This window comes from Danio aesculapii, chromosome 11 (assembly GCF_903798145.1).
Source record: "Danio aesculapii chromosome 11, fDanAes4.1, whole genome shotgun sequence".
Lineage (NCBI taxonomy): Eukaryota > Metazoa > Chordata > Actinopteri > Cypriniformes > Danionidae > Danio > Danio aesculapii.
In genome coordinates this window covers 45,694,285-45,709,242 of record NC_079445.1, presented here as the reverse complement: position 1 = coordinate 45,709,242, position 14,958 = coordinate 45,694,285, and the positions used below count along the sequence as shown (strand labels likewise).

General features: G+C 40.1%; 1 protein-coding gene across 1 annotated transcript; it reads left to right on the top strand.

The window, feature by feature from the left end:
* Positions 1 to 6,865: 6,865 nt before the first annotated feature.
* Positions 6,866 to 14,153, top strand: tomm20b (translocase of outer mitochondrial membrane 20b). The gene is made up of 5 exons (XM_056468332.1): positions 6,866 to 7,113; positions 8,547 to 8,593; positions 8,730 to 8,811; positions 11,689 to 11,831; positions 13,641 to 14,153. Exons 1-5 carry the CDS (start codon positions 6,990 to 6,992, stop codon positions 13,683 to 13,685), a joined length of 441 nt encoding a protein of 146 aa, XP_056324307.1. The 5' UTR covers positions 6,866 to 6,989; the 3' UTR covers positions 13,686 to 14,153.
* Positions 14,154 to 14,958: the final 805 nt, after the last annotated feature.

Here is a 14,958-nt window from a genome sequence, read left to right as displayed (position 1 = left end):
CACACACACACACACACACACAGGAACTGAAGAGCAGGTGCAGATTAGCAGCGTCTCCTGCCTGGAAACACCACACTAGGAGGCTTTTGTTCACCTCAAAAAGCTTCAGTGGACGCCGCTGTGCTGGATATTATGCATGTGTACTGTATCAGCACTGGAAATACATGGTGAGTGTGATGGCGAGAGTGTCATGTTTACTTTTTTGGCCAATTATCGGCAAGCTGAGTTTAAGTTAATAGCTGTGTTTCCAACAAAAGACAATAAAATCATCACTTCCTGCTAAACATGCACAGATATTGCAGAGAGAAGTGGAGTTTGCTGCACTGTTGGGATTCTCCACTGTGGTGTTTGTTCTTCTCTAATAAATGAGCTGCGCCTCAGAAGACGAAGACAAAATGCAATGAACGCGGTGAATGCGGTGGCTTTTAGAGGAGTGAGACGGAAGCGCAGACAGATGCTCAAGACACTGGAGGGAAGAATAATGATACTTAAGCACTGTGATGACGGACTGACGGACACAATGGAAAGCTGTAAACATGGAGATCTGCAGACCACCATTAATGACACAAAGACCCTCACACACACACATTTATATCTGCAGACCAACATTAATGACGCAAAGACCCTCACACACACATTTATATCTGCAGACCAACATTAATGACACAAAGACCCTCACACACACACATTTATATCTGCAGACCAACATTAATGACGCAAAGACCCTCACACACACATTTATATCTGCAGACCAACATTAATGACACAAAGACCCTCACACACACATTAATATCTGCAGACCAACATTAATGACACAAAGACCCTCACACACACATTTATATCTGCAGACCAACATTAATGACACAAAGACCCTCACACACACATTTATATCTGCAGACCAACATTAATGACACAAAGACCCTCACACACACATTAATATCTGCAGACCAACATTAATGACGCAAAGACCCTCACACACACATTAATATCTGCAGACCAACATTAATGACACAAAGACCCTCACACACACATTTATATCTGCAGACCAACATTAATGACACAAAGACCCTCACACACACATTTAAATCTGCAGACCAACATTAATGACACAAAGACCCTCACACACACATTTATATCTGCAGACCAACATTAATAACACAAAGACCCTCACACACACATTTATATCTGCAGACCAACATTAATGACACAAAGACCCTCACACACACATTTAAATCTGTGAAATCATCAGGTAAAAACTCAATCACATCACACAATAATGTGCACACTTCAGTCTATTCACTAAAGGTGTTTACGGCATTTTTTTGATTATATAAAAAGTTTATTCTCTTCAGTTGTCTGCATATGCTTTTTTATGCACATTTTCTAAATTTATGCACATTTTGGCATTTACATTAAGCATTTTCATGCAGTATTGCAAAATGCACAATAAATAGGTGGATGGAAACACAGCTAATGATATGAATATATATATATATATATAATTGATTGTAATATTAAAAATATGCAATATACAGTTGAAGTCAGAATTATTAGCCGCCCTTTGAATTTTCTTTTCTTTTCAATTATTTCCCAAATGATGTTGAACAGAGCAGGGAAATGTTCACAGTATGTCTGATAATATTTTTTCTTCTGGAGAAAGTCTTATTTGTTTTATTTTGGCTAGAATAAAAGCAGTTTTTAATTTTTTATGATCCATTTTAAGGTCAATATTATTAGCCCCTTTAAGCTATATTTGTTTAGCATAGTCTACAGAACAAACCATCATTATACAATAACTTGCCTAATTACCCTAACCTGCCTAGTTACCCTAATTAACCTAGTTAAGCCTTTAAATGTCACTTTAAGCTGTATAGAAGTGTCTTGAAGAATATCTAGTCTAATATTATTTACTGTCATCATGACAAAGAGAAAATAAATCAGTTATTAGAGATGAGTTATTAAACTATTATGATTAGAAATGTGCTGAAGAAATCTGCTCTCTGTTAAACAGAAATTGGAGGAAAAAAATAAACAGGGGGGCTAATAATTATGACTTAACCTGTATATTAATATACTCAAAGGGCAAATCGCAGCACTACAAACACTAGGTCATGGTTTGGACTCCCAAGGAACGCATGAACTGGTCAAATATAGAGTCTGTATCTGGATAACAGCGTGCAGACAACCTTCTTTTATGATCTTTCATTCCTCTAAGTGTGTGTATGTGTAAATGTATGTGTGAGTGTGTATCTGTATTAAGTGTGTGTGTGTGTGTGTGTGCGTGTGTGTGTGTGTGTGCGTGTGTTTATATGTATAAGTGTGTGATGCAGCAGCAGCGCCCCCTACTGAACCCTCACAAAACTCCACTCACACTTTCTTCAGTTTCATTCCCAACACAAACACCCTCTTTCTCTCTCACACACACTCTCTCTCTCTCTCTCACACACACACACACACACACACACACACACACACACACACACACACACACACACACACTCCTGCAAAAACACATTTCTGGGTTTTTTACACCTCCTCCAATCGCTCTCATCCTCACAGCTGACGGCGCCGGAGAATCCGAGCAGAAACACGAGCAGGTGTCGGACGGAGGGAGAGAGAGAGAGATTGCTGTTTACTGAGTGTGAAAAGAGCTTCAGTAGAGCCTTCAGGCCAGAAACACACCGTCTGAAGCCCACGACGGACTTAAAGAATAGAGAATACACAACACATGTCAATTGTACAGTCTTAACTGGGGGAAAGTGTAACCTCAATATGGCAGCTCTATTGAAGGAAGCCCCGCCCTCTGGTAAAGGAGCCAATCAATGATACCCACTCGTTAAATCTGATGTCACATGATGCAGATTTGGGTCCAATCACCAATCAGACTATACCAATCAGGCTTAACAAATGGTGACAAATACATAGAAATGTTTACAAGGCACTGTAATTCTTTTGAAAAATCATGATGGATATATATATATATACATATATATAAATAAATAAATAAATATATATATATATATATATATATATATATATATATATATATATATATATATATATATATATATATATATATATATATGTATATATATATATATCCATGCCTAATATTAGATATATATTAATATATATATTAATATTAATTAATAGCGAGAAGGTGATGATTCTCCAGAGGAGGGACTCCAGTCCAGTGTGTGTTCATAAGACAGTTTCTGCAGCTTCATTGTTATGAAACCTCTGGGGTCGGTAAATGTGCAAAGATCTCAGCACATAGTTGCCTCATAGACATAACACATATATCAGCACAAAGCTTGAAATCTTTACCTTTAAGTGAACCAACAATACCTGAAAACAAATGTTCTCTGGTTTTGTAATCTGCATGAAACAAACATGAAGTACAGTCTGTCCCATCTGACTTCATGAGTTCCTGCCTCTGCCGTTCAAATGCAAATCACATGACGGAAACCACCCCAAATACCCACAACATCTAAACAAAGTCTCTGTCGGTGATGCATGCATGATCAGACGAGGCATTATTCAGAGGATGATAACACGCAAGTTATTGCTTCTTATCGTAGTTACACTATGCACTCAGCCACGTAGTGTGTGAGTTTAGTGTTGTCCCTAACGGAACACTAACATTCATTCATATTCCTCCAGCTTAGTCCCTGATTTATCAGGAGTCGCCACAGCGTTATGAGTAACACTAATATTTTTGTACTAAATGGAAATTCCAGCCAGGCTATGTTTAATGATTGCTAAATTAAATGTGAAATAATTAAACGCAAAATAAATGGCCACACTACCAAATAGTACCTGTCATACTATCAGCCCTGGCGGGGTTATTAACCCTTTTGGGTGGGTTATCAGCCCTTTAGGGTGGAGCAATCAGCCCTTTTGGGAGGGGTTATCTGTCGTTTTGGGTGGGGTTATCAATCCATTTGGGTGGGGCTGTCAGTTCTTTTGGGTGGAGCTATCAGTCCTTTCGGGCAGGGTTATCAGTCCTTCAGGATGAGGTTATTAGCTCTTTGGGGCAGAGCTATCATTCCTTTAGGGTGGCGCTATCAGTCCTTTTGGGCGGGGCAATCAGTTATTTTGGGCAGAGCTATCAGTCCTTTAAGGCGAAGCTATCAGTCCTTTTGAGTGGAGCTATCAGTCTTTCAGGCAGGGCTATCAGTTATTTAGGGCGGAGCTATCAGTCCTTTTGAGTGGAGCTATCAGTCTTTCAGGCAGGGCTATCAGTTATTTAGGGCGGAGCTATCAGTCCTTTCAGGCGAGGCTATCAGTTATTTTGGGTGGAGCCATCAGTCCTTCAGGGTGGAGCTATCATTCCTTTTCGACAGGGTTATTAGTTCTTTAGGGTGGAGCTATCATTCCTTTAGGGTGGAGCTATCAGTCCTTTAGGGTGGAGCTATCAGTCCTTTTGGACAGGGTTATTAGTTCTTTAGGGTGGAGCTATCAGTCCTTTAGGGTGGAGCCATCAGTCCTATCTGGCAGAGCTACCAGTCATTTAGGGCGATGCTATGAGTTCTTTAGGGTGGAGCTATCAGTCCTTTAGGGTGGAGCTTTCAGTCCTTTCGGGTGGAGCTATCATTCCTTTTGAACAGGGTTATTAGTTCTTTAGGGCGGAGCTATCATTCCTTTAGGGTGGAGCCATCAGTCCTATCGAGCGGAGCTATCAGTTCTTTAGGGCGAAGCTATCAATCTATTAGGGTGGAGCTATCAGTCCTTTAGGGTGGAGCTATCAGTTCTTTCAGGCTAGGCTATCAGTCCTTTAGGGTGGAGCTATCAGTTCTTTCGGGCGGGGCTATCAGTCCTTTAGGGTGGAGCTATCAGTCCTTTAGGACAGAGTTATTAGTTCTTTAGGGCGGAGCTATCATTCTTTTAGGGTGGAGCCATCAGTCCTATCGGGCGGAGCTATCAGCCATTTAGGGCGGGGCTATCAGTCCTTTAGGGTAGAGCTACCAGTCCTTTTGAGTGGAGCTATCAGTCCTTTTGGTCTGGTCTGTGAGAATTTAGGGCGTAGCCATCAGTCCTTTTCGTTTGGACCTATCAGTCCTTTAGGGTGGAGCTATCAGTTCTTTCGGGCTAGGCTGTCAGTTATTTAGGGTGGAGTTATCAGTCCTTTAGGGCGGAGCATTAGGACTGTTTCAGTTGGCTGTGCGTCATGATATGAAGGAAAAAGATCAATCAATCTTAACTTCTGTTTCATGCTGACTTGAAAGAGCCTTTGGCGGACTGCAGAAAGAGCTCTCACTGCTTCTGGACGGGGCCGACAGCACCGGCTCCAGGTTCCACTATGTGTTCCTCCTTGAAAACACATCGCATGACATCAGACAGCTCCAGTTCATGGAAAATACAGCCTCTGCTGCCATAAAGGCTTTTGCTGGGCCGCTCCTGGGCAGCAGCTCAACTGTGCTGTATTTTCCTCCAGTGGTAATAGCTGTTTTTTCAGTTGTCGTCTGCTGGCGTGACTCTGAGCGGCGCTGCGTCTGCCAGCCCTTCTGAAAAACAGCTGCAGCTCTGGGTAAAAATAATTACACTTGTGTCTCTGAAGGGGAAAGAGGAGGAGACCTGACAAACCCAAAACACTAAACCCACAGACAACTGACTCCAGACCTGCTGGAACTCACATCTGGAGGAGAGGACTTCATTTGTGGATGGGGAAAAGAAAATGACATTTAGTCCTCATTTAATGCTACTTTACCTAAAATATCTGATGCTTTCTACAGGGTTAGAAACTGAGATAAAGGGGTAGATACAGAATAATAAATGACAGATCCAAAAAAGAATAAAAAAGCATTACACAATTAATAAAAAATAAAATAAATTAAATAAATATACACCAGTCTTCAAGATAAAAAGATAAAGCATAACAACAGGCTGAAAATGCTCAAAAAACCCTACTTATACACCTAAACATTCATATTCTTAATATAATCATGCACCTAAAAATAGAGAATCAATATTTTTATGAATCAAATCGTTCTGAATTTACAAAAAAACTAAACAAATAATGTTAATAATAATAATAATAATAATAATAATAATAAAATCAATTATTAAATCAATAGAAAAAAATATAAATAAATAAAACGTAAATACAAAAATCACACCCCTAGAACAATGTTTGGTCAATAATATGTGTTACATGTAAAAATTACAATTCAGAAAGAAAACAAAGGACATAACTGTACGTTTCTGAAACTAATATTGTCTGTTGATGTTGTAAATATACAAATAAATAATACATAAAATACTAACAAATAATTAATACAGACTTTCGGAGGATAAATAGAGTGGAATACATTATTTATTTAGTAACTTTAAGTTAAATAACCTTATTTTAAGCCTTAGAGCACGATTAACACAACGTAATCTAAACATATAAACACCAAACTTACTAATAACGTACAACTCATAAAATAATGGGATACAGCTGCGGATGGAAGTTAACGATAATTATTCATATTATTTATTAAATTACCCATTAAATTGTTTTACATTAACGTCTCCAATTCTAAACCCAACCATCACAGTAATGTAAAAATATAAATTATTGTTGTATAGTGTCAAAGATTATGCTATATTGACGGGAATATCCGCTGCTGTATCTCATTTAGACTATCTCAAATAACCGTGTTTGATTTTATTCAGCGGGTCTTTACTGCCACCTGCTGTCAATCTAGAAGCAGCAACTCTTTTAAATTTGTGGATTTATAATAAAAAGAATAGCATTTTCTACATTAAGTTAAAACGCTCTTACCTTGTTTTCTCCTCCTCATTTGGGTTGAAGTTTAGATTTGTGTAGGTAGAGTCGCCGTGTGTTTGTGATCAGGCGCCATCAGCGCCCGCTCCGCTGAGTGACGTCGGCGGGGTCCTTCCTCGTGTGGCTCCGCTGAGGGTCATGCAGTGGCTCTGATCGCCGTGATTATTTGTAATTTTCCGGTGTTTATCCGCGTGGTTTGGTGTGGGTTTCTCTCGTCATGATGGGCGGCAGCAGCAGCAGGATCGCGGCTGGTTTGGGCGCGGCGCTCTTCGTCGGTTACTGCATTTATTTCGACAGGAAGAGACGGAGTGACCCGAACTACAAGAACAAACTACGAGAACGTGAGAGAAGCAGCAGCGGCCTGTCTATCCTTCTGCATAGAGCTGTATCTATCTGTCATTCTGTATACATCTAGATCTGTCTGTCATTCTGTTTACATCTAGATCCGTCTGTCTGTCATTCTGTATACATCTAGATCTGTCTGTCTTTCTGCGTCTAATGTGTTCTCTGTCTGTCCTCCTGTCTAATGTGCTTAGCTGTCATTTTATCCGTCTTGCTCTCGCTATGTGTTTGTCCGTCTGTCCGTTCGTCCATCCCTCTCTCTCTCTCTCATATTCGGGTAAAGTTGGTTTTATATTTACACATTCGGACTTTGTCCTTAAGAATATAATTTAAGAAAAATATTATATGCTAATTCTAATGGGTAAATCATATTATCAGCCAATGACTGTCGAAGAACACCACTGTTCAGTCAATTAAACAGTGCTGGTGTTGTTTTGAAGTCATGCTTACATGCAGTTTCAGAGTGAATATTCAAAGTAGCATGTCACAAGTTGTCACTGTTCAAACACACACACACACACACATACATATACACTCATCGGCCACTTTATTAGGTACACCTTACTAGTACCAGGTTGGACCATTCAGAACTGCCTTAATCCTTGGGGTGTAAATTCAACAAGCTACTGGAAATATTCCTCAGAGATTTTGCTCCATATTGACATGATAGCATCACACAGTTGCTGCAGATTTGTTGGCTGCACATCCATGATGCCAATCTCCCGTTCCACCACATCCCAAAGGTGCTCTATTGGATTGAGCTCTGGTGACTGTGGAGGCCATTTGAGTACAGTGAACTCATTGTCATGTTCAAGAAACCAGTCTGAGATGATTGGCGCTTTATGACATGGTGCGTTATCCTGCTGGAAGTAGCCATCAGAAGATGGAGACACTGTGCTCATAAAGAGATGGACATGGTCAGCAAAGTCTCTTAAATCCCCTTTCTTCCCCATTCTGATGCTCGCTTTGAACTGCAGCAGATCGTCTTGACCATGTCTACATGCCTAAATGCGTTGAGTTGCTGCCATCTGATTGGCTGATTAGAAATCTGTGTTAACGAGCAGTTGAACAGGTGTACCAAATAAAGTGGCCAGTGAGTATGAATATGTATTATATATATATATATATATATATATATATATATATATATATATATATATATATATATATATATCTTTATCATCTGTCTTTTCTTTCTTTGTCCATTCATCTTATCTTTCTATCTCTCCATGTCTATCCTCACCCCATCTATCTATCTATCTGCCTGCCTGCCTATCTGTCTGTCTGTCCATCGATCCATAATTTTGTCTGTCTACATGTGAACTGAAGTGGTGATGAGTGTTCAGGCTAGTTCTCCTCCTCTATTAGTTGTACCATCAGCTGGGCGGGTGAGTTACAGTCAGAAATACTGATCAATGTGATTTTCTTTCAGGAAGAAAAAAGCAGAAGGCCGCTCAGGAGAAAGCTGGATTATCAAGGGTAATTTCACACACACACACACACACACACACACACACACACACACACAAACGCACTAATACTGTAGACACACTGAATTATGAACTCTCTCTCATATGTTGTATTTGTGTGTGTGTGTGTGCGTGCGTGCGTGCAGTTACCAGACCTGAAGGATGCAGAAGCGGTTCAGAAGTTTTTCCTGGAGGAGATTCAGCTGGGTGAAGAGCTGCTGGCTCAGGGTGAGCTCTGCTCCAGTGTGTGTATCTGTGTTTGCTCTCAGTGAACTGATGACCTTCACAGCCAATCAGTCATTTCTGTTGAGCACTGGTGAACACAATGGCCAATCAGTGGTGTTTAGGAACATGCTCAAATGTTAGCAGGAAATAGATGTCTTTAAAATATAAGTACCACAATCCCAGTATGGTGGCAACTCGGAGTGGGTATCATTTGGGATACCGGTGGTAATTCGATACTTTTAAAAATGTACCGGTGCCTGAACTGATACTTTTTAGCCACAAAATTATTTGACAAAAAAATAAACATTTAATCATTATAATTGAACATTATAAATATATATTTATAATACGTTTAAAGTAAACATCAATTCATATTTTATATATTTGAATTGCATTAATATATTTCTTTTGATAATTTGTTAGCATGAATGCAAGATTAGCATTATCCTATTAACATTACATTAGCTTACCTCTAACCTGCTGAAAGGCGGTCATCAAAATCAGGGAACAGCTTTGTTCTGGGTTTGGGGCTTGTGACTACGTTTACATGGACATCAGTGATCTAATGATTTACCTTCATCTGAATAAGTCAATAATATGAATCAGGTGTTTACATGAGCTGCTTTTTGAATGATGCATTCATGATTCCCAGTTACATGTTATAGCACATACAGTAGATCCATTAACATCATTGCGTCACCAGCCTATCAATGTTTCCTCTGCAGTTTGTGTCTGTGGTCCTTTAAGATAATCAAAAATCACTGTTTACGTGGTCGACTCTTGATCAGAGTATTGGTGTCCATGTAAACATACTCACTGAAAGTGCCAGATGATGTCACAAGCTGTCAAAGACAGTCCATTCCTCACCTTTAGGTTGATTGCATGAACCCTCAAATTTCGTAAGTTTGTTTCATAAGTAAGTTTTAAGTACACACACCTTTTGTAATGCGTCTGCTGCATGTTGGTGTGTCAGAATCCTTGCTTGGAAATATAGCCATACTTTAGAATGCTCAGTTTAAGCAAATTAGATGAACGCGATCATGCGTGTTGATGAAGTCGCATGTGCCATACTGCGCACCTTGCCTTCTACAAGAACCAACGCCTGACATCCATATCTCTCAAAGCTGTTTAGTATTAAACATTTAGAGATGGTGTGACACAACATGTACTTATGTGTGCCTTTGATGAACCCCTTGATGCTACTTAAGGGCGTCACACACCAGATGCGCCTTTTAGAGCCGCGACATGACAGTTGATAGTATCACACACCAGACGCGCACATTCGCATGTTATTTAAAATGAAACTATTCAGAAGGGGCTCTGTGGCGCAGCAGAAATATGAAGTGTCCTGAGTCGTGACTGGGGACTGCGGAGAGCTGCCGACTTGTGAATTCTAAAATGCATGGCGCTTCGCTTCGCCGAGCGACGTTTCTGATGTGCAGCCTGCTCTTGTCACAGCACCAGTGGCACCAGAATTAGGTACCGAAATTCATATGCTGATTCGGTCCGATGCATACCAGTTCCAAAGGTATGGCACCGAGTTTCGGTACCAAACCCTAGTGGCAACATTAGTGTGTTTGATTGGTTATTCAGCAGTGAATCAGATTGTGATGTAGTGATGTAGCACGTAAACAAATCAAGCTAAGAAGGAACACACAGAGGGTGGCTGTAACTTCATTACATATCTCTAATATTTACAAACGATATGGATTAATAAAGTATCAGACATATTTGCAGGAGCCAAACCCACTGTGGTGGGTGACGATTGTTGTGATAATGGGCGTCAGAAATTCTAGGTTTAATTTTGTGTACTAGAAACAGATACTGCCCTCTGCTGGTGCAGAAACACTCATCCTCTTGTGCAGACACAGGACGTGCACTCTTAAATCAGTCGACTGCCATCCGTTTGGTGTGTTCACGGGCAGCTTTTTGCTTTAGCCATGAGGCGACAACACAGTCAGCTTGGTGTACCCGGCCTGTGAAGTCTGTGTGAAATCCAAACGTTCAGTGTTTATTTTGCTAGGTCACATTGTTATTCTTTTGGTCATACAGTAGGTCTCAAACTGGATTCCTGGAGGGCCGCAGCGCTGCAGTTTTGCTCCAGCCCTAATCAAACACAGCTGATCAACTAATGAAGGTGTTCAAGACTACCAGACATTAATAAGCAGGTGTGAGTTGGAGCTAAACTGTGCAAAGCTGCGGCACTCCAGGAATTGAGTTTGAGACTATTGCTTTAGGTCAGGGGTGTCCAAACTCTAATCTGGAGGGCCGGTTTCCTGCTGAGTTCAGCTCCAACTTGCTTCAACACACCTGCCAGGAAGTTTCTAGTTAACCCAGGCTGCGTCCGAAACCGTAAGCGTACTTCTCGGCTGTTAGAAAAGTACATTCTATACAGTACTCGGCTCGCATACTGATTTTAGCGTACTGTATAGTATGGAAGTATGCGGTTTCGGACGCAGCCCTAGTATATCTAGTGAGAGCTTGATTAGCTTGCTCGAGTGTGTTTGATTAGGGTTGAAGCTAAAATCTCCAGGACACCGGCCCTCCAGGACCGAGTTTGGACACCCCACTTTAGGTGAACAATTAATCTGCGCACATTAATCCACAGAAAATAATGTTTGTTTTGGTCATTTAAATAAAAATCAGAGTATCTGCTTCTGCGTGTGGACTGGCTGCTGCTTTGATGATGTCAGTTTTGTGCTTCACAGTAGACAACAGTATTCTTAGCTTACTGTGAGGGAGTGATGTTCTTAAAGCAAGCCCCACCCCCTACTCAATATTCAGTTTCAGTACATCGACATACTGAAATAAACCTCTCAGCAACCTTTAGTTTACGCAGACTTTAACACTCATCTTCTCTGTGTGTGTGTGTGTGTGTAGGAGACTATGAGAAAGGTGTGGATCACCTGACGAACGCCATCGCAGTGTGTGGTCAGCCTCAGCAGCTCCTACAGGTCCTGCAGCAGACGCTCCCTCCTCCAGTCTTCCAGATGCTCCTCACTAAACTGCCCACCATCAGCCAGGTGAACACACACACACACACACGCTCAAACAAACACACAGATACAAACACAGAGACGCATGCAAAAACAAATACGCACACCCAGGGTTCGACACTAAAGATTTTTTCTACTGGATCAATCGGGCCAGTCGTTCAGTTTTTTACTTGCCCTGCCAAAATTTTCACTGGCCCCCCCAAAAAAATAAATAAATAAAAGTTAATAGCTATTTCTTAGCCACATATTTTAAATAATGTGTCAAAAATAACATCTGTGAATCTAGAATTTAAAATGTTTAAAAATGGTAATGAACGATGAGCAAAATTCATTGTGTTAATGCAAACACAAAGAGATTATTTAACAAAAGGTGTCCGACTTGCCAAACTGATGACAAACTGTGCAGAACATGACGTTTTTTGTCGTGTTGTACCCACGTTCATGTCGGCTTGGAAGACGTTAGAAAAAGACGTTTTCTTTAAGCCTCATAATTTGATGTGCCGTCACTTCGTTGTACTGGTTGTTACCAGGTTATAGAAAAAATAACGTACTCACAACATCCAATCTGACAAGAGGAACCAAAAAGCAATATGGTGTTTACGACATCACAGAGAAGGTAGCATTTAAAGGCTTAAAAGAACAAACTATTTCCCAATTCTAAGACTGTATTTTACGGTGGCCGGAAAGTGCAAAACAATATTACAAACACTTTAACAGAGCTCAAGACAAATTTACATTTTGAAAACCATTTTTACCCATCATAATATATATAGGAAAAACTATTTTACCAGTCCCGAAACACATTTACAATTACAGATTCCTTACGGAAAGGGAATGTACCACACACCGAAAGTGACCTGGAATGTACCATACACCGGGAGTGATGCGGGGAAAAGTGTTGTTGGTGAGCGCGGTAAATATGTGCTGTGGAGTGAATAGCGTAAATACAGTTTATGGTGAACGTTGACTGCGGTCGAGGGATGTTTTGTCCGTTTTGTGGCAAACACATGAGCAGCTCAACGCGGTTTTGCTTTACGTGTGGTCGGTGCTTGGAGTTTCTAAAGGACGCTGACCAGACGGAAACACCAGACATACTGCATCACTCATTCAAGGTGTTCAATATTTTAACGAGAGCCACTCGTACGCTGTAATCGTGGACATGATGTCAAGTGTACACGGTGTAAACATCAGCATGAGGACTCTCAACAGTAAACTGACTGAAGCTGGTGTTACAGTTTAACTGGTGTCCGTGTTAACTGGTGCCCCTTTCCAGACGTAAACTATTCACATTTGCAGATTGGCAGATTCGTCAGTTTTCCACAGCAACAAAACATGGCCATACCAAATAAAGACTCTTATTACTGGGTGTCAGTGTAAACATTATTATTTTTAATATTTGTGTGGCAGAACAATATATGACCAAAATTAAGGTAAAGAAATATAATTGACATGTCATCAACGGGATTCGAACACATTCAAAAGGTTCAGCGCAGGTATCAAGCGACCTATCTAACTGAGCTATCCAGGTCTGCATGTTGAGGTCGGTTTCGATATCTTTATCAGTCAACATATGTCGTGCTGTGATTGTTTCAATGCTCTTGGGTTTAGACCCAGGACACGCTGGAGGGACTATGTCTCTCGGCTGGCCTGGGAACACCTCGGGATCTCCCCAGAGGAGCTGGAGGAAGTGTCTGGGGAGAGGGAAGTCTAGGGTTCTCTCCTAAGACTGCTGCTCCCGCGACCCGGCCCTGGAAAAACAGCAGAAAATGATGATGATGATGATGATGGTGGTGAACTTAAAATTCAAACTCTAATATCTTTCCCATTCTCCTGCAGCGTATCGTCAGCGCTCAAAGCATCAGTGACGACGACATCGAGTAGCAGGAGCTCCAGCAGCTGTAATACATCACTTCCTGTCTGTCCTGAATCTATAGTCCCGCACCTTTTCCATTCACAAACAGCGAACGCACAGAAGCGGATCTAAAGCAGCATCTGAAGAGAGGAACAGAAGTGAAAGACATCAGTTTAGTGTATGAATCTGAAGGTGTTTCAGTGCGTTTGAATGACAGAAGACGAGCATGAGCCGCTAACACTCATCTATTTCAGTCATTTGTTTTACTAACAAAGTGGAGAGTTTTGGAAATCATTGAATATGCAGCTGATGAAGGCTTGTAGTCCTTAGTCTGTGATGGGAAAATGGAGAGGTCATTTATCTGTGTTCATGTATTTAAGTTATTTTTATTGGCTGTGAGACGTCTGATGTGGTTTCTTAGAAGATGAAGCACGTTTAAAGGTGCTCCGAGTTTCCTCTTTTTTAAGTCCAAATAAATCAGTGTCAAAAAAAAATCACTGCGTTTAATTCATTTGTGCTTCCAACTATGTACAGTACAAAGTATTTAATAAGAATATTTCATTCATTCAGATCCAGGATGTTAGCATTTCATTTATTGTTTTGAGCACCAACAGGACATGTTTTAGACGTCTTCCTTATCTGACCCATTAACTTCAGCTTTTGGAGTCTCCTACTGTTCTGATGAGCTGATTTAGGTGTGTTTGATCAGGGAGAGGTTGACCATGTGTACTGTTGGTGTGCCTTCAGGAACAGGGTTGGGAAACACTTTTCTTGATTGATATAGGTAATTTACTATTCAGGGACAAAATGATGTGGTGCATGAAAAATTGGCAGTAATAACCCATTTTTTTTAGAAAATAATTAAGCAAATATACTTAATGTATTTAAGTGCTTCTAAAAATTTACTTTTTAAATAAAAATATTTTTAAATGTCAAAGATTTAGAATTTTATATAAAGATTTTGAATATCAAAGATATAATTTTCTATGAGGATTTTTAATATCACAGATTTAGAATTTTACATTTATTTATAAAGATATACAAAATGGCCAAATTTCTATTTATAGAACATTTATTTGCATAAAAATATTTTTGAAACTGCATATTTGCTGCAGAAATCTTCATGAAAAATTTTGCAGAAATTAATCATTTAAAACCTTTATTTTTAGTAAGATTACTTAAATGCATTTAATTAAATTTTATTTAGTTTAATTTTCTATTCAATAAAGTCAAGTTTTGATTGATAAAGTTGCTTTGTGTATTAAGGGCGCACTCACACTATGCTATGCGAACCAGGCCCGT